General features: G+C 37.9%; 1 protein-coding gene across 1 annotated transcript in view; it reads right to left on the bottom strand.

Annotated features, from left to right (window-relative positions):
• Window positions 1–19,658, bottom strand: part of Cdk15 (cyclin dependent kinase 15) — an 89,400-nt gene extending 69,742 nt beyond the window's left edge. Inside the window, exons 1-6 of the mRNA XM_047545277.1 lie at window positions 19,536–19,658; window positions 18,668–18,817; window positions 18,364–18,458; window positions 11,907–11,986; window positions 1,967–2,061; window positions 922–984 (exon numbers count right to left, since the gene is read on the bottom strand). Coding sequence (XP_047401233.1) covers window positions 922–984; window positions 1,967–2,061; window positions 11,907–11,986; window positions 18,364–18,458; window positions 18,668–18,817; window positions 19,536–19,658 — 606 coding nt within the window. The remainder of the gene's footprint in view (window positions 1–921; window positions 985–1,966; window positions 2,062–11,906; window positions 11,987–18,363; window positions 18,459–18,667; window positions 18,818–19,535) is intronic.
• Window positions 19,659–20,801: the final 1,143 nt, after the last annotated feature.

Below are 20,801 nucleotides of genomic sequence, written 5' to 3'. Positions count from 1 at the left end.
AGTCCTTAACAGATTAGACATGACTTCTTGGTTTCCCTGGTTAGTTCTCTATCTCATCATCCATAGTTACTTTAATTTTTTTTCACTCTACAGGTCTTGTCCTCAAATCTTCCCTTCCAAACCCAAGACTGGGTTAGGTCTGCTCACTATGTTTTCCCACAGTATTCCTAGTTAATGTGGATATAGTACTTAGCACTTCATTTCAAACTGCCTAGTTGGTCTATGTATCTTACTTCACTTTAAGCTCATTGAAAATAAGAAACACAACTTGTTATTGAAACTATAGAACTTAATATAGCACTGAGTACTCAATATTTCTTGAATGAATGAATAAATGAATACATAAATAAATATTAGTTCAACGAATAAATATATCATATACAAATCTCATATGGTTTTCCAAGAGTTGATCAATTAATTAATGCCAATAAAACCTTAGGGAGTAGAAAGTATGAAATATTAATGACTTCTAAAATTTATAATGTAGAATTACTGCTAGTTAAGAGTTTACTATTATTTTTATTTTAATGACTGAGAAAATGGAATTTAGTCCCATATGTATAATAGGATCCACTAGAACAAGCAATGCAAATTTTATCACAGGCCACAATAGTCTCTCATAAAAAGCATTTATTTTATGAAGGCCTGGCTTCTTCTCTTTTCTTTTAATATAATTCTTTTTAGTTAGTTTATGCTGCTGAAGACACACAGGCACGATGGCAATGACTGACATGGCTAGGCTGCCCAGAAAATAGCTGGACATCGTTCCAGATCTCAAGGGACCACTCTTGTTTTATTTAATGTTTCTCTAGAATATCAGTGAGGACTGTCTTCTTATTTGGTGTCATGGGACTTGTGATGTAAATCTGTTTCAAAATTCTCCTGCTGTGGACAGGAGAGCCTGACCTTTGTAGTACTCACCCTGACGTTATGAGGATGAAGCCCTCCTGGATGCTGGGACATGTACTGGGCCAGGTCTGTGTGCTGAACGGAGGAGAGGAAGAGAAGACAGAGTGAAGTCAGTGGTGCTGCTTGGGTGGCGTCTTACAGCAGACCACAGACCTGACCGTCCAGGACGAATGACGAAGTCAAGGATTTCTGAGACCAAAGTGTAAAAGGAATATAACCAGGTTTTCTGAGACTCCACTGTTAAGGTCAAACACAATGTGTCTTTCTAACAGGCTGCTTGCAGAAGGAAGTCTGTTTCTTGGCACAAATGGAGATGCTCATTATGAATGACTGGCACTGAACACAACACAGGAATTTTTCACCCTTCAAGTGTCCTTGGAGGCCAGTCAAGTACGTGTGCCTTGTGATTTCTTTCTGCTCATTTGAATCTTTTTTCCTTTTAAAAGTACAAAATGAGTTGTTCTTTAATAAGCTTACATATATTTTTTTAAATATCTTGTGACACATCTTCATTGTCAATGAAATAAATGTTGGGCTCTGCTCACATAGTGATTAAAAATAGATTTTTTTAAAGTACAAAATTTTATGTAGGAGGCAAATTCAAAATCCTAGTTTATTGTTGGTAATGAGAAGAAAAAAGACAGCAAAAATTGTGGACAAGGAAGCTAAATGTGGTGGCACATTCCTGTAATCATAGCCACTTGGGAGGCTGAGGCAGGAGGACTGGAAGTTAGAGGCCAGCCTCAACAACTTAAGAGAGACCTTCCCTCAAAATAAAAAATAAAAAGGGCTGGGGATGTGACTCAGAGGTAGAGCAACACTGGGCTCAATCCCTAGTACCAAAAAAAAAAAAAAAAAAAAAAAAAAGAGTGGACAAAGAAGCTGGACTCCAGGTGGATATAGTAACAAGAAGCCTCCACAAATCACAATATAATGGAAATTTCCATGCTCCTGCCACATTATAATGAAAGTTTTACTGTGCCATAAAATATTAACAGATTCATTATACAAGCACCAGGCTTCTCCTTCATGTGTTATAAAATGCTTGAGAACTCACCATGTATTCAAAAACGAATGTCAGGGTCTCTTTGGTGTGAACTATGTCATGCAGAAGCACAACATTGGCATGTTTCAAGCCCTTCAGGAGAGAAGCTAGAAAGATTAAACAAAACATTAAATCAATCACTGATAACGAAAGTGCTGTTTTAAAAGCTATTGAGCAGTATTTATTTTTTAAACATTTCAAATCAAGCATTCTATTTTCTTACAGCTAGAAATAAATCTCTCTGGAAAGAATACTTAAAATGACAAAGTCCATTATTTTTAAAATGGTGAATCACTGCATATATACAACTTACCATTCTTACAGGCTAGAGTGGTTGCAAAAATCTGTTTCTGTTTACCTCATCAATTTCATCAAAGCACTCAGAGCACTTTGCGAATGCTCTCCTCTGGGAGTCTCATCATCCCTGCTCCACAGCAATAGGAGCAGGGGCCTGGCGAGAGAAAGGCCACTGGGAGAGCAGGAAATAGAGTATCTGTCTTATAGAGCGGGACTTCGCAACGTAAGACCCGTCTCCAAAATGCAAAGTCCACTAGTGGTCACCAGGGTGGGGGAGGTGATTATAACTGGGAAGCAGGTATGAGAGCATAGGGCCAAGACTTGTGGAGTCATATTAGAGTGTGGAGAGGTTTTCTGAGGGAATGTCCATATCTCTGTGGAAAGGAGAAAATGCAAACTTGATAAGAGAGAGTCAAACTTGGGGGAGGGAAAGGTTGGGTTGAGGGGAGGCACGGGAGAGAAAGGGTGGATGGCTGTCTCTTGCTTCTTCAATAACAGGTTACTATTAGATTGCTAAAGGCAGCCCTTTAAAGGGGAGAAAGAATCCCAAAGGCCAGGAGTGACTGGGAACAGAGCTGAAAGACTATTCCTGAGACAGGAAGACCCTGTCTTCAGGAGGACAAAAGCCAGAAAAGCCACTGTAAAGAGATAATGAGTCTCAGGAGGGCAAAATCCAGAAAAGCCATTGTAAATAGATAATGAGTCTCAGCTCAGGGTGTCCCTGAATGAAGAAGTAGTGTCTTTAAGACTTAAAGAGGTCTGGGATGCAGCTTCATGGTAAAGCACTTGCCTAGCATGTGTGAGGCCCTGGGTTCAACCCCCATCATTTGGGGGAAAAAAGAAGGAAAGAAAGGAAATGTTCAGCACAAAAGTTCTACAGTATATACCTGCACTTCACATATCTCTTGCACCATCTTCCTTCCAGTATAGAATTCCCTAAGATTGAAAACAAGCACACAAACTTAAGTACCCATGTTTGGGAACAAAGTTATTTCCTTCGGGAACTTTATCCTGTTGTAAGGAATCTCTGTTGTTTTGCTCTCCTGACAACCATTCTCCTGTCTAATGGGGCCACCTCTGTTTTTCTCCAGGAACCAAACCTCTTCTGACTTAGTCCATGCTCTTCTGATGTGGCTGACTTCACTTCCGCCCTATGTGGGCATATGACCCAACCAGAGATCAGCCACCGTGATGAATGATTGGTTCAGAGACAGGCACAAAACCCAGGCCTGGGAGAGCCCTACTTCGGTGGTGCCATCAGGAAAGAGGTGCTGCTTTCTTTTCCACTGTGAGAGATGAGTTTGTGGGATCTAGCCAGGAGTTGCTAGGACCAAATTACCAACACCTGGCGACAGCAATCCTAGGACTAAAACTAAGGCAGAGAAAACCAATGTTGAGTGACAGAGACACGTGGGTTCCTATTGACACTGTTTGTACCCTGCAAACCTGCCATTATCAGATCTGTGGGCAAGTACGGTGCCTTCTTTATTAAGTTGGTTGGAACTGGGACCCTGTTACCACCAAAGGAGCTCAAAATCCTATTATGCTGTAATTGATACTTTTTGCTCCCAAAGTCCTTATGGACTAAATGTATTATTTTGCTTTTACAAGTACACTGTTTTATAAATGTAATGAACAGTTTTACAGGCATCTGTTTCATTTCTCTAGTTCCAGACCAAAGAGGGGAACAGAGAGATGATTCTCTCTCTCTTTTGGATGCTGCCACACCACCTATTACAACACTCAGCCAAGAGTAAGCACTTAATTTATCAAGCATATTTATTGAGTGTCTTAAGGGAGAACTGTCTGTGGAGCCAGAAGCCCTACATGAATCCTGGCCCTGTCACTTTCTATCTGAGTATCTCTGGAGAGTATCTCAACCCAAGTCTCCATGCAGCCAGTCCTTATGAAAAGTTGTATCAGCTTTCCTGACTTTACTTTACAGGGTTGATTTGAGGATGGAATCAGATCCCATTGTAGAACCCTTGGTACATGGAAAGTATTATTCAAAGGCAAATTCAAATTAATGTCCTTGAGTTTGCTTCTCTATCCCCCTTTCACACTGAACCTATTAAACCCCTACATCCAGTCTTAAAGTCTTGCTTATGGTATGTTTCTGCTAGAGTTTTCAACAGTCTCTGTATTTATAACCATGACTTCTGACTATCCACTGAGAATGCCTGTATTTTATGGGTATTTTTTTTTATTTCATAATTTTCTCTCTCTCTCTCTCTCTCTTCTCTCTCTCTGTCCATACACACATCCATCTGCACACACACACACACTACAAAGCATATATCAAAATTAGATGTTAGGGCTGGGACTGTGGCTCAGTGGTCCAGTGCTCTTGTCTAGCACGCACAAAGTCCTGGACTTGATCCCTAGCACCAAAAAAAAAAAAAAAAAAAAAAATTAGAATTTAAAAGGATATAGAAAAACTGACATTGCTAAGAATATTAAGATTTTTAATGCAATTTTAGTCTTAATTGTATTACTAAAACTCCTTATGCTTATTTTAAAAATCATGACCATATGTTTTATTAGTCATGATGACTTCAAACTATCATTCGCTAAAATGCTCAAGGAATGATATCTACTTGGATGAGGCTTACTGCTAACAGGGATATAAATCTTTATGTAATTTTCTTGATCATTTTACTTTAGTAGAATGCCAGTTGCCATTTCTCTGTTTCCATTTATATTTATCTGATTAGTTTTATTAGTTTACGAGTTCAGTTCACAATTTCTTCGCAGAAATATTTTTGTCATTCATTCATTTTATGAAGGTTCACCACTCTGGCAAATGGCAACTTCTCTCCACTTTATTTTTTCCACACCCTCATCCAACTCCCAGCAAATCTGTTGGCAAGACTTTCAAGACATTCCAGAAGTCCTCACTGGCCAGGTCCTCTGCCCGCTTCCTGAGCCAAGTCTCTGTCATATCCTGGCAGAACTACTGCAAATGCCACCTAACTGGTCTCCCAGCTCCTGCCTCCCTTCCTACTGTCTCTTTTCCACAGAACAGCCGATCACTGGAATCCCTTGCCAGTGAAAGTCTGGGCAGCTCCCTCCTTGTTCCAACCCCTGCAGTGACCTCTCCCCTCGCTCAGTGAAATCCAAAAGCCCCTGCTCTGGCCTGCCCCACCCCTGCTCCTCCAGCCATGCCCATCGCTCCTTGGTATCACTTCACACTCCCACCCTGGCTCAAGGCTCTAGCCACATGGGCCCCTACCTGTTTCTGGGACACTTGAAAACATAAATCTTCTCTGAAGTCTCAGGTTTGTCCTCTCACCTGCCACCCTCTTTCCTCAGTTCTTTGCACATTTCCTTTGGCACTCTGCTGGGATACACATGAGGTCTAGGCTTCTTTGGCCACTGTAGATGAAAGAGCAGCTCTCCACTCTGTCTCACCCCAGGAAGCCTCTATCCCTGCACCCTGCTTTGTTATTTTCCATAGCACTTATCACCACCAGACATAAAATGCATACATGCAGATATGTGTAGATGAGCACATGTATGTTGACTGTCTGTCTTGACCTTTGAGAATGTAATATTCATTAATGATAGTTACTTTTATCTTTTTTGCTTCTTGCTGTATCCATGGTGCCTAGAACAACATCTGTTATATTATATGTTATCAATAAATTTCACTGTTGACTTTATTGTCCTTACCTACCTAATATGACTCGTACATGGGGAGTTGACTGGTAGAGAGTGTTTCTGATTGAGTTGGGTTTATTCCTTGTTTCTTTTAGTCATCTCCCTCAATTAGATCCCAAATGTTCTGCTTTATGACCATGTTTACTACTGCTTTTTTAATGCCCAAGACTACTGAAATAGCTATGTGGAACTGAATTTTACTGAGTATTTTACAAGGAGTTTGTGTGAAAGAGCACATGATGTTTAAAGCCTGTATCTCATGGTGGCATTTGTATATCCACTAGAGGACCAAAAATGCCCTTAGCTTCAAATATGAAAGTCTTAAAGCCAGGAAAGAATGTTCTTTCTTTCAATTTCAAGAACATCTGATAAACTTTGCAGCAGAATGTGGTGCATATTTTGCAGACTAAACATTTTGGGGATGAAAATTCAACTGAGAAAGGGAGATAGATCCTAAAATCAACATTCTGATTCTGGTAAAATTACTGTTTTCATAATTATATTTCAAATGTTATTTATTTATATATTATTTAACTGGAGATTGAATCCAGAGGTGCTCTACTACTGAGCTACATTCTCTAGTCCTTTACTTTTATTTTTTTTATTTTTTTTTTATTTTGAAACTGGTCGCAGTTGCTCAGGATGGCCTCTAACTTGTGATCCTCCTGCTTCAGCCTCTCCAGTAGCTAGGATTCCAGGCTTGCACCACTGTGCCTGGCATAATTTTTGTTTTCTTCAAAGAAAAGACACAAAAATAAATGGGGTTGGGGATGCTTATAGCTCCAAACAAGTCACAATGGGATTTATTTGTTTGGTTGGTTGGTTTTTTTAGGTAAGGGTCTGGGAATCAAACCCAGGGCCTCACACATGTTAAGAATATGCTCTACCATAAAGCTATACAGTGCTTCTGAAGTAATTTTAGGGATGTGGGTATAACTGAGTGGTACAGCACTTGCCTGCCATGCACAAGGCCCTGATTCAACCCCCAGCACTGTAAAAGAAAAAACGAATTAAGTAATTTTACAATGATGATGATGATGATGATGATGATGATGATGATAGCTAATGTACACTGAGTATTTAAGCCATATCACAAATTGTTGTAAGAATTTTATATGTATCTATCTGGGTTGATCATGAAAACATTCAGAAAGTCAGAAGAAACACGAAAAAAGAAACATAATCCCAAAGATCAGGAAAAATAATCAATCCATGGTTGATTTTGATTTAGTTCCTAAGCTATCTAAAAATCTAGATACAGTAATATGATCATGTGAGCTATTTCAAAATTCAAACAATTATCACTTTCATCTCACTAAGATTAATGAATATTTAATATCTTGGTTTTGCCCACTTTGTTGGGTTTTGCAGCTCAGTGAAGTTTTAGAAAAGGTAATGCTTTTCAAGTGCGATGGTCACAATATCTTGATGTGACTCTTCCTTGTCCTGCTTCAGTTGTGAAGAAAATGGGGAAGATGGTGACGAAGAAGAACAAGCCTGCCTCTCAAGTCCCGGTCGGTTTGTAGTGAGTGCCTGCAGGTCAGAGTCCTCTCCAGACTTCGGGCTCTGTGGATGTGGATTGAACGGGTCCGTCTCCAGGACGAGCACAGGCTTGGAATGTGGTGCTCAATAAGTGCTGAGAACTAATGAAGACCAGGCCGCTTGTAACAAGTTTACGTAGGAGTCCAGAAGGGAGCCCACCTCAACTCCCACTAGACAGTGAATAAAACAGAGCTTGTGTGCTGAGGGTGTAGCTCAGTGGTAGGGCTCTGACCTAGCCAGCACGAGGTCAAAAATAAATAAATAAATAAAAAGATGTGGGTGGGACTTGCGGTTATAGTCCCCCATGTTACATATTCTCTGACTTGGGAGCCTCAAATCAGGTCAAGGTATACATTCCAAGAAAAGATATGATCTAGATAAATATTAAGATAAATGTCAGATATAAAGTTATCATCTGGCCAGGTGTGGTGGCGCACATCTGTAATCCCAGCAAATAGAGAGGCTGAAGCAGAAGGATCACAAGTTTCAGCTCAGCCTCAGCAATTTAGCAATGCCCTAAGCAACTTAATAAGACAACAACAACAAAAAGTAACAAAAAGGGCTGGGTACATGGCTCAGTGCCCTGGGTTCAATCCCTGATACAAAACAAAAAAATTATCCTCTGATTTTTCAGGAATTATAATCCCCATCACATACCTTCATTTTGTTTTATAAAGACATAACCATGTACGTGTGAATTTGCTGTCTGTGATGTGATTTGATTGCATTCGATGGCAGACTGCTTGTCAAGTTTTCATTTGAAGACAGGGTCTTGCTAAATTGCCCAGGCTGCCCTTGAACTTGCAATCCTCCTGCCTCAGCTTCTCAGTTAGCTGGGATTACAGGTATGCACCACCACACCAGGAACAACTCAGAGATTCTAATCAGACTCCTCCTTTGTCTCACCCCATGACCTCAGCAAGGCTCCTTAGACTATTTTTGGCTCACTTTTCTCATGTATGGATTGGGAATAATTACTCTGTAATGTTTTCTACCAGCAAATGGTCTTAAAAGATCCTTAGCTGAAACTTCCCAATTTAAAAATGGTGCTGTAGAATCAATGGTAGAATTGCTAAATATACAATATTATTTTCCTTAAAAATGTTTCTTCTGCATTTTCCTTAATGTTTGTACAGAGAACATCATAAAAACAGATTTCTATTTTTACCTTTACTCTTGCTAAAAAAGAAATGCTTAGACAAAGTATTTCCAAATTTATATAATAAAGTAGAAAAGATTTTAAATAGTTTTTAATACCTAATAACTCTGATCACTAGCTCTGTGACCGTGGACAAGTTATCTAACCTCTCTGAAACTCAGATTCTTTCATCTCTATAACAAAAATAACACATTTTACTCCCTACAGTGATAAGGGGTTTTAAAAATTGGTTATCGAGGGGCTATGTCATATGCCTGGTTCTTAGAAAAGGTTAGTTCCAGGACTGCCTAAAAAATACTGGTAATGATTGAAGGCCCTAGATTTAAATCAAAGTTGACCATTTGTAGAAAAATATCAAATTAAAGCACATTACTAAGATATGGATAAAGAGTTTAATAAAATGAAGAAATCTCATCTTGATATAAAAACATAAAAGTATTTTCTCCTAGTTATGAAAATAAACATTCAAAGTATAATTTTGAGCCAATTGTGAAGAATTTTCTAAGTTTTCATGAAAGCTTCTGATCTTTTTAATGAGCAAAAAAACTGTAAGGAACTTATTTACTTTGTGCATTGCTGTGTAGCTAGCAGTTGGCAGAGTGCCTGGCCATAGTAGGTGCTCAATGAATAGTTGTAGAATGAATGCATAAAAAGTTGTGGATTTTTGGATCAGAAAGATTTAGTTTGTGTCTTGCAGGGCAATCATAATACCTATCTCTAAAGGTTGTTAAGAGGATTGAAAGAGATGTGAAAAGGACCCAGCACTTGAATTAAGATGTTTCCCTTGGTACTGTTCATACTTTTGCTAATTTCAAAATATTATATGTTACAATTAAATAAAAACAAACAGTATTGCACTTGACCAGACTAATAAACTGTCACATGTATTCTCCCCATAATATATAGAGAGACTGTTCATGTAGCAAAATCCTCCTCAATACATCTTTTGCTTCCTGCTTCAAGGCTTTTTACTCCGTTTTTCTGCACATGGCTTTCGGTTGCCTTTTTAGCTAGTGACCCTGGATTTTAACTAATGAACTCCAGCTGTTCTTATTTTGCCTTCCAGCCCTACTCAGTTAACCTCCTGTCTCCCTGGGCGCACATCCTTAGAGTTCTTACGGGAGAAATGGGATGGTGCCAAAGTTCTTAAATGAGGCCTCACATCTTGAGGGGAGAAGGCCTCTCTGACCAGGACTCCAAGTTTTTACAATGGTGGAAAAAGAAGCATTCATTGTGGAAACTGGAAGCCTAACAACCCCCAATGTGTCAAAAATCCTTTTGTGGTTTTTATTATCATGCAAGCAAAACTTTCAGTAAGGGAAGTTCATAAAACCACCCCAGAATGTCCTCAGTTCAATACTAAATGTAATTGTAAGCACCTGTGACGAGAGGCAGCTCCTTGGTAAATGTGCAATGAAAGAAACATTTAGCATACAGAACAATGCAGATCCAGCTTTTCTGAACCATGCTGAGAACCATCTGTTAGCAAATGCAGCAAAAAGATTTCACTGTTATCCTCAAATGTCCACCTGAAAAACTTGGCTGTGAGCAAAAGCTAAGCAACACTGGCCTTACACCATCATGCTCACAAAGGCCACACCTGGAGAAAGATGTGAACCTGGGCCTGGATCCCATCCCCGAAGGACGGTGACCTGGCAATTTCTATTCTGTTCAGAAATACTCTTTAACCTATCCACACATTTCTTCCAAATAAGATCATTTTTCATGGGGGCCACTAATAATTACATCAGTAAATGCAGTTTCCATGGTATTACACACTTAAAACCATGCGTTCCCCACAATGCACCTGATCCTACCAGGACGGGTCCCTGGCTAAGCCGACAGCCATTTGGCCCTTCCAGTTAAATTTAAAATGATGTATTCCCCAGGGGCTCTGAAAGACTTTGAAAATGGCATCAAATTCAGTTATAAACTCATTTGCTGAATAGCTTTTTCCATGCCTGTTTACATAACCCGTTCTTCCAAGCTCAGAATCTTCTGACTCTATTAGCCAGAATGAGACCACTGGTTCTCATCTTGGTTTACAAAGTCTTTTACACACTTGTTCCTTGAATTATCTGCTCTGTTAAGATGGAAAACCACATAGAAAAAAGACTGGGCTTTTCTCTTCTCATCCTTCACAACACTCAGCAATGTGCTTTGCACATAATATATGCTCAGTAAAGAAGATAAAAAGGGGAGAAAGTAAAGCTAGGTAAGTGGATTTCTTTTGTTTTTTTGCTGAAATGGACAGTAATCTCAACTTCATTTCAAATGGCCCATGTGAAAAAGTTGATAAATTGTACTAAATTGTACTTTTAATTATTTATTCTCACTATGTCTGTTTTTTTTTTTCTTTCTTTCTTTCTTTCTTTTCTTTTTTTTAGTACTACTTATCAAACCCAGGGCCCCACCTACTCTAACCAAGTGCTTTACCACATTCTCAGCATTTTTATTTTTTATTTTGAGACAGGGTCTTGATAAGTTGCCCAGGTTGACCTCAAACTTGTGATCCTCCTACCTAAACCTGGTTTTTCAATTTTTATGGTGTAAATTATTAGTTATCTCGATACTTACCAAGACATTATTAAAAGAAAGGAGAAAGAATAGAATAATAAGAGCCAACATTTGAAGTCTGAAAACAGACTCTGTGATCAATGCCATATATATATGTATGTATGTATATACATTCTTGTTTAATTCTCAATAGCAACTTGTGAAATATGTACTACTATCCTCTCTCTACAATAAACTAAGTCTTGGGTAATCTATCCAACACCAGATCACTAGTAATGGTAGATCTACCATGCAAACCCAAATCCATCCTTCCTCACTTGCTATACCAACTAAGGCACAAAGGAAATACAGACACAACACTTAAAGTACATGTCTTCCCAAAAGAGTTTTTCAACTATGATGAAAGAAACATGCTATGTTTAGGCAAATTCTCCACTCATAATTTGTGTGTTTTTTATATGAGTATTTTGGTATTGTATAGATACACTTTTAGCAACCAGCACCAGGCCAAACACATGGAAAGTATTTAGAAAACCCTCTTTGAATTCAAAGTTTTGGTCAAGTGATATAACAGTTTTGAATCTTAACATCCTCAAGAATAAATAATAAAATAGTAGTGTAAGTACTCTCAGAAAACTGGTATGAAGAATAAAATTGTAATGATATATTACTTTCACAAATGTCAAAAACCAGACAGATAAACTCAAAGCATTTTTTTTTTTTTATCAAATCCAGGAATCAAAATAGATCTCTTGAGTCTGCTTTTCCTGTTCTTACCTTCCCGGATAGCTGTGAATGGAACTCCTTCCTCTGCATTCATGCTGATGACTTTTAAAGCCACTAGTTGTCCATTTATCCTAGAAAAGGGGTTGGGAAGTATGACACTCACTTATTGACATGGTTCAAAGCAGCAAGATATAAAGATGACTTCATAAAAGGAGTTTTCTGTCAAAATATATTCCAGCATGTCATCTACAATTATCTCCAAAAAGTTTTATATACATATGTAAAATATATATCATATATATGATTTATATGTTTAAAAAGCACTCATCTACTAAAGTGATGTATGTTCATTACAGAAAAATTTGGAGAAAATAGAAGTGCAGAGAAATCAACGCCCTCATTATATATGTATATAGAGATACATTTTTATACAATATATAAATATATTTTTTTACTGAGGATAAAACCCAGGGGTGCTCTACCACCCCTAGCCCTTTTAATTTTTGAGACAGGGTCTGACTAAGTTGCTTAGGGCTTTGCTAAGTTGCTGAGGCTGGCCTCGAACTTTTGATCCTCCTACCTCAGTCTCCCAAATCACTGGAATTATAGGTGTGCACCACCATACTAGGCCCTTATAATATTTTGACATTCATTGATTTTTTTTATTTCCCTTTTGTGCACTCATTTAACCTATCCTTACTTCTCATCTGACTTCTTGTTGTGACCTCCTAATCATCTCCCTGCTTAAATACTTGTACTCCCTCTATCTATACTCAACAGAGTAACTAGGGGCATATTCTTAAAATCAAAATCAAAACAAGTCACTTTTCCATTCACAAAATAGCCAGATGTTTATAATAGCCTCTTCAGTGCTGCCTGTTCTGCTCAAGCTTCACCATTCTTTCTCTCTCCCCCTTCTTCCTCCTACTCTCCCCTTATTCGTTATTTTGGTCATGATGTAAGCCAAGTGCCCAGAACAGAGATTTTAATGCAGCTATAAATATGTCAGGTTGTTTGGTGCATGGGGTCCTGGGGATTGATCCCTGGGGTACTCTACCACTGAGCCACATCCCCAGCCCTTCCTATTTTTTATTTTGAGACAGGGTCTTGCTGAGTTGCCCAGGCTGGCTTCGAACTTGTGATCCTCCTATCTCAACCTCCAGAGTAGTTGGGATTCTAGGCCTGCACCACCATGACCAATATTAATATTATTAATATTGTTTTTACAGAGTGGGATTCATATCATATTGTTAGTAATATATTTCTCCATTTAACATTTTCTCTTATCATTCATTGTTGTGTTGTATGATGTTTAATAACGGCCTAATATTTTATCATGTAAATATACTAAATGTGTTTAGCCATTTTCAAATGCTTGCAAATTGTTTCTAACTTTTGACTATTATAAAAACACTATAATGATCACATTTATAATCTTCTCGCCCAGCCCAAATTATTATTTCCTTGGGTAGAGGTGGAATTGCTAAGTCAAAGGGTATTCAGTGCCCATGTTTTCATTGACTTGAATTCACCTTTCCTGAGTGTTTCACTGAGTGATCACACAATGATGGTGTCACGCCTTTGCTAACATTGGACAGGCTTTTGTTTCTATTTTTGTATTTTTAGATTTCCTTTTTTTTTTTTTTTTTGAACAGTTTCAGATTTACAGAAAAATTAAGAAGATCTTGGACCAACATTGTTAAGTTATTATTAGCTAAAGCCCAGAGTTGATTAAAGCAACATGGTTTTGAAAAGTTCAGAACAGGTATAAATCCAAGTATCCAAGTTCTTTAGTTTGTACCTAATAGTCCTTTTTATTGTCCAGGATCCCATTCAGTTGTCACATCTCCTTCAGTCACTCTTGGTTGTGAGTGTTTCCCAGATTTTCCTTATTTTTGATGACTTTGGCAGTTTTGAGGAGTACTGTCAAGTATTTTATAGGATGCCCCTGTCTTTGGATGTTTCTGCCTTTTTTATGATTGGTCTGGGATTATGAGTTTGGGGAGGAACCATCTTCATATCATATTTGGGATACCTATTGTGGTTGACTTATGTCCTTGGATGTGGATCCTAACCACATGGATGAGGTAGGATTTGTCAGGTTTCTCTCCTGGGAAGTTACTCTTTCTTTCCTCTTTCCATTCTGTACTTCAGGATGAATGTCACTAGACACAAGGAATTGGGAGCTATTATCTGCCTCCTTGAGAACTGTTTGGAATTCTTCATGGGAGATTTATTTCTCCTATTTATTAATTTATTGAACCATTTATTTATATCAGTATGGACTCATAGGTATTTTATTGTTTGGGTTATAATTCAATATTACTTTATTTTGTTTCTCAAATTTTTGCAGGGTTGTGTTTTGAAAGCTCTTTCAGTTGGCTCTCATGTCACTTTGGCACATCCTCGCCAAAGTGAGTTTTGTGTTGTTGTTTTGGATTTTTCGCTTTCATCTTCACATTTTGGCCTATAAGATATGTGGAAAATGTGATCACATTTTAATTCCTTTACTTATAAAACTGAGTTTTCATAAATCTTTTCTATTTCTTTGGTGCTTTCCCTAAATTGCCCACTTTTTAAATTGAAATATTGGCATATACTTCTCACCAGTTGTTTTAGTTTGCCTTATAATGTAATAAACCTTTATATAATAATAATAAACCTTTGAAGGTTTATTTATTCATTTACTTATTTATTTTTGTGGTGCTGAGTATTGAACCCAGGGTCTCAAATATGCTAGGCAAGTGCTGTACTCTATTTCTAGCCCTAAAGTTTTGAACTTAAAAAGATTTTTATAACATTCAGGATTTTCCAAAGTGTTCTACTTAGAGCCTGGTTCTGTAAAATTCTACTCCACTCTCCCCCAAGAAAAGTTTTTTAGTCAAATATGTTTAGAAAATGCTTTGTGCTTTTTTAGTCTTAATTGTTCTTAAAAGGTCACAGTATACACTAACATTTTTTAAATGCTGAAAGAATCTGTAATAAAGAATCGAATCTGGTTTTGTTCTAGGGTTGCCCAAATTGATTTGGCCATAACTGGTTCAATGAAACATCTATTAAGGTGTCTCAGAACTGGGGCTCCCTAGAACATACTTGGATATATGGGGCACCATGGACATTTCCTGTCTTCCCTCATGGGTTCTGATTTGAGTGTTAGACACAGACTTTCCAGCCTAAGAATTACACAGAATTCACCTATCTTTTCTTCTAGTTTTTGTATGTTTCTTTTTCATTTACTCCTTAATCCACCATGGTTATATATTATATTTTAATGATACTTGGATTTATACCTGTTCTGGACTTTTCAAAGCCATGTTGCTTTGATCCATCTTTTCTTATACTTGTGCTGCATAATTTTAATTATTGTAGTTTAGAATATACAGTTGGATGTCTGTATTTGTAGGTTCTTCATCTGTTAAACTGCAGATTGAAAATATCTGCAAAAAAATTCTGTCTGTACTAAACATGTACTGACTTTTTTCTTGTCATTATTTCCTAAATGATATAATGTAACAACTTCTTATATAACATTTACATTGTATTAGGTATTACAATGAGTTTATACTCAAATACTGCAATCTTTTATATAAAAGAGACCTGAACATTCATGAGTTTTGGTGCCTGAGGGGGTCTAATCCCCCAAGAATTGACTATATCTAGAATACATCAAAACTTGAAGTTAAAGAATTACTGACATCTTTGCACAATTAGAATTTTTTTTAAGTTGTAGATAAACACAATACCTTTATTTTATTTTATTTATTTTTTTATGTGGTGCTGGGGATGGAACACAGTGCCTCACATGTGCGAGGCAAGTGCGCTCCCACTGAGCTACACCCCCAGCCCCATAATTAGAATTTCTGATTCAAATACCCTATACTTAAACAGTTCCTGGACTGGTCATTGCACAAGATCTATGCAGCCCCCTGGTGTACACATACCACCTCCTGCCTGCCCTCATCTGTATCCACTGTCCCTTCCAATACCAGGGATGACTCTGCCTCAGGGATTGTTGTTCTTGAGATCTCCCCTGCTTGAAGCAGACTTCCACCGTGCTTACACACAGCTCACTCCTTGCCTCCATCAGGTTTCCTGTGCAAGTGTTTCTTCCTCAGCTAGGCCTCTCAGGGCCCTATTTAAAATGGCAATCCAACACCCAACTCTGGCTGTCTCTCTCCCTGTTTCATTCTTTTCTTTTCTATAAAGTATTGGGTGATGAACCCAGGGGCGCTCTACCACGGAGCCACCTCCTCAGCCCTCTTTAGGGGTCTGGCTACATTGCCCAGCTGTTCCCCTGCCTCAACCTCCTGAGTAGCTGCACTTATGGTGTGCGCCACCATGCAGGCCATTTTCATTCTCCATAGCACTCTTCACCTTTCAACAAACTCAGTATTTTACTGGTTTGTTCATTGGTTATCTCACTCCCACCACACTCCATAAGAGCAGGGATATTTGTCTCTTTTGTTTCCTAATATATTTCCTATTACTTAAGTAGTGTGTGGTACATAATATTACAGTATAGAAAAATTAATAAATTTTAGTAGAATGAATGAATGACTGTCTGACTTTTAAGTCTTTTATGTCCCTTAGTAAATCTTTATATAAATCTTTATATAAATCCTGCCCCACTTTTTAATCACATTTTTTTTTGCTATTACCAATTTTCCCTACTATATTTTCTAAATAGTCATTGCTAATACATATGACATCTTTGATAAGTATATATTGATTTTTGTAACTGATCATCTTTTCTAAAATTATTATTATTATTATTATTATTATTATTATTATTACAGTGCTGGGGATTGAATCCAGGGCCTTGTGCTTGCAAGGCAAGCACTCTACCAATTGAGCTATATCTCCAGCCCTAAAATTATTTTTAATATTTTCTTAGATGATTCTCTTACGTGTTTTTTTTAGGGAGACAATGCCATCACATACAAAATGATTTTGATTTTTTTTTTTTTAATCAATGATGGATAATGGTCATTCTTGCCTTATTTCAAGCTTCACAGCAAAGTCTATAATTTAACAGAAAAGTATATGTACTGTGATTTGAAATGTCCCTTATGGTAATGAGAAATTATTGTTCTATTTCTATTTGGTTCAGAATTTTGAAAACTGGAAATTGGTGTTGAATTTATCAAATGACCTTTTGGCATCTATCTTTACGGTATTTTTCAACATATTTTTATATTATGAATGTAATGCCTTTGTGATAGGGAATAAAGGGAAAAGTTTAAGAGGGATCTTTGTTTCCCTGCTTCAGTTTCAACCACTAGAAATAACTAATCTCTTGTGTATTTCCCCAGACTCTTCTATGTACATACAAACCTATATATGTATAATACATCTGAGTGCTTTTTTCTAAAAGGGATCAAAGAGTACGTATTGTTCAGTAACTTGCTTTTTTTTCTTTTAAAATACTGGACATCTTTTCATATTAGTACATCTACTTCATACTGCAGATGGCTGCATACAATTTCACACTATGGTGATTATTTACCCGGGTCTGCCTTGATGACTGTTTGTGATCAGGTTTTTATTTATTCTATTATAAATCCTTAAGTGAGCTGTACACCTCTGCTTATATTCCTGTGGACTTGAACACGTATTTCCAATGCACTTTTCATCCTATTCCTGGGGTGAATTTCTTGAAGGAGATTTTTTTATATCATCAATTCCTAGGATAATCTGCAGACATGAATTAAATTTTGCTTCTATACAATATATTTAAACTGTATTTCCCTTACAGTCTTATTTTAACAAGCAAAAAAAAATCATAAAAATCACAAAACATTAAGATAAATAATAAGTATTTAGTTTTGTAGTATTTATATTTCTAAAATTAACATTTAACCACTGTTAAGCCATTATTTTTCTCCATCAGGGTAACATAAATGAAAGAAATAAGATCTTCCAACTTTCCCTCCCTAAAAGGCAATGGAATTCAGTTTTCCAAAATGGGTAATTGTCTTGGAGAAGCAGTATTTTTATTCTCCAGTCATTTGCATATTTTGTAAGTGTAGAAAACTAAGGATTTATCGTTTTTCACATATTCCATACTTTGCAGAAACCAACTTCAGATTTTTATATGAAAGCAAGATGGAAGATGAAGCAGCAAATTCAATAAATTACAATTGCAAAACTTTTATCATTGGGACTCATATATGAAAAACTCTCTAGAAATACCTTACCAATTGTGTTCCCCACCAGGCAGTAATTGTTCTTTCTGGTCAATAGTAGAGAAAGTCTACTTTCTTTTAATTGAATAAAAGAGAGGAAAGGCTGATAAACATTTTAGTGAGCTAGTTTTAATTGGAGTAGGGCAGATTTATTTTTCTTTCAAGGCTATTTAAATCATCATGTTTCTCTCCCTGTTGGCCCTGGCATCTTATACAGCTTCCAAATGCTGTGAATTTCTGTGGTGTGTCATCTGGCTTTAGAATGTAAAAGGAGGGGTGAGTCCCTCATCTTTTAAAGTCTCCTGTAAATGCAAGTAACTCACCTGCTAATCCCCTTGTAAACTGTAGCATAAGAACCTTCACCCAGCTTCTCCAAGTTCAAGTAAGACGAGGCTGCCCCAAAAGGGAGGCTCTTCCTCTGCTTGAAGGGAAGTGGAAGGATGAGAGGTGGAAAAGACAGAAAGAGCACTTTTATTAATGTGGACTCCTCTCCCTGTCAAGGGAAACAGCATTGCCAGAGTGGACCTGGGAAGGCCCACTCAGTAATTGCCCTGAAAGTTGAGGACCAGCTTCCCGGGGACAAGCACACATTAAATTCTTCTTGATCAACCTCAGCGGCTCACTCACCCACTGAAAACCCTGCCTCAGATCCTCTTCCTGAAAAGAATCGCTATTACTCCGTGGCCTTTTACTCTCAAACTTCCGGGCACCAGCAGCCTGCACTCCCCTGGGGTGAAATGAAGTCATGGAGCTTGATGCTTCTTTTAGGTCTGTTAGCTAGAGAAAAAAGAGCGCATGAACAAAATCTATGCAAAGTCAAGATCAGTGCCTTCCAAAACCATTGCTTTTTTCTTTATTTGCCTAATTCTCGCTCTTTATGTTTATGAAGGTTCTTCCTACATCCCCAAAAGGCACCTTTCTGAAGTCAGATCCAAAAAAAACCCCACCATAATGGCATCATCTGTGAAAATACTACAATCTTTCTTCACTTGAATACATTTATCTTTAATACGTAGGTTAACCTGAATCTCCTTGATACATGTTTTCCATTTTTTCTCTCTAACTCAGCCTCCCCTGCCCCCCACACATGTCTATGTAATTTATCACTTTAGAGGAATAGTCTTCTAGCACGGCATGGCTAATAGACATGAGCTAATTACTGAAATGTTGAATCCACCGCAAACCAATACTGCAGTTGTTCAGCTCTGCAATGTAGTACCTTGGAGATTTCAAGAGAAGAACCACTTTTTCCACTTCAAGTCAAGGGGAGTTTCGTGCAGCCCAAAGTCAAGGATTACTTTTCCCTTTTGGTTTACAAGCACATCCCCACAATTGATAACTACAGCCATAAATTCTCTGTGACTTTAATAGAATTTTCTTTTTATGGGTTTCGACCTACCGCAGAAGAATCAGACCCCTGCTACAGAAAGCGAGCGTCTGTCTGGACTCCTTGGTTTATCAATAGAGAAAGATGCTCCTCCGGGGATACAAATACCTGGAATGCAGCCTCCATGGTCACAGGCTGACTCCTCCGACAGCTGTGTGCCTCGCCTCCCTCGGAGCGGTGATAGCAGCTGCACCCAGGCTGTAGACTCTTAGCACACAGCTCTTGACCCATAGTCTTCCAGGTTCAAGGAGAAAACCCACACTTGAACCTCTCCCACTCTGCCTTTCCTGTCCTCCTTCACTCCCTTTTTGCCAGAGGTCAGCAGTGTGGAGCTTCCATATGACTCACATGAGGCTCTGCCTGGAGCAGCCTCATGACTTCAGCAGTTTCTCCTTATCAGTGCAAGGAGCTCGACATCAGAAAGGCGGCTGCTTGCATTCATATATGCACATCCGAAAACAAGGCAGCTAGTATTGGAGAGAATAAAATTGGGCACAGTTAAAGTTCTTATTCCAGTCATGAGTTAGTGCTGTTGGTATACATACTTTTTATAAATTCACATTGCTTATCCATGTGATGATATTTACATGATAGCATTGATAGTGATATTGATATTTATTAGGCTTTCCTGGTACTAAAGCCGATGCACTGAGGAGGTTTTTTTCTCCCTGCCTTTCATCTGAAAGCATTTTGGTTTTCTGACTTTTAAAACAAATTTGCAACTGAGCCAATATTTAGTGGTCAAATAAACCATAGAATGAGAACAGGAAGAAAGTTGAGGATGTCTACTTCATCTCTCTGCCTCCAAGCAACAGTGTATCTAACAGTCTTAGAAAGGTAGTCATTCATTCATTTATTCCAACACCACGTGGTGAGCACAAATGTTATTTATACCGTACAGGTACAGGTAATCATCTAAGCCAATGGTGGAATTTGCATGAAACATCTTCCCTCTTTCTCTCCTTCCTTTTCCTATTCCTTCCTCCCATATAAATATAATGCTTATTATATATAAAGTACTATGTTAATATTTACATGACCAGGAATCTGGCTCAAACTGGTTTGCATTCTTCAGTTTTTGAACAAAATTTTTTTTATAATTTATTTCTATGTTTATTTTTTGGTATGGGAAATTGAACCCAGGGGTACTTCAGCACTGAGTTATATACCTGGTCCTTTTTATTTTTTATTTTTGAGACAGTGTCTCACTAAGTTGCTGAGGGTCTGGCTGAGTTGCCCAGGATCACCTTAAACTTGCAATTCTCCTCTCTCAGACTGCTGAGTTGCTGGGATTACAGGTGTGTGCCATTGTGCCCAGATGAATATAATTTTTTCTGTGGTAGACTCCTAAGATTTTTGCTATTATAATGTGCC

Source organism: Sciurus carolinensis, chromosome 3, assembly GCF_902686445.1.
Source record: "Sciurus carolinensis chromosome 3, mSciCar1.2, whole genome shotgun sequence".
NCBI classification, from domain to species: Eukaryota; Metazoa; Chordata; class Mammalia; order Rodentia; family Sciuridae; genus Sciurus; species Sciurus carolinensis.
Note: the sequence above shows the minus strand (reverse complement) of the source record. Positions and strands in the feature narration are given on the sequence as shown.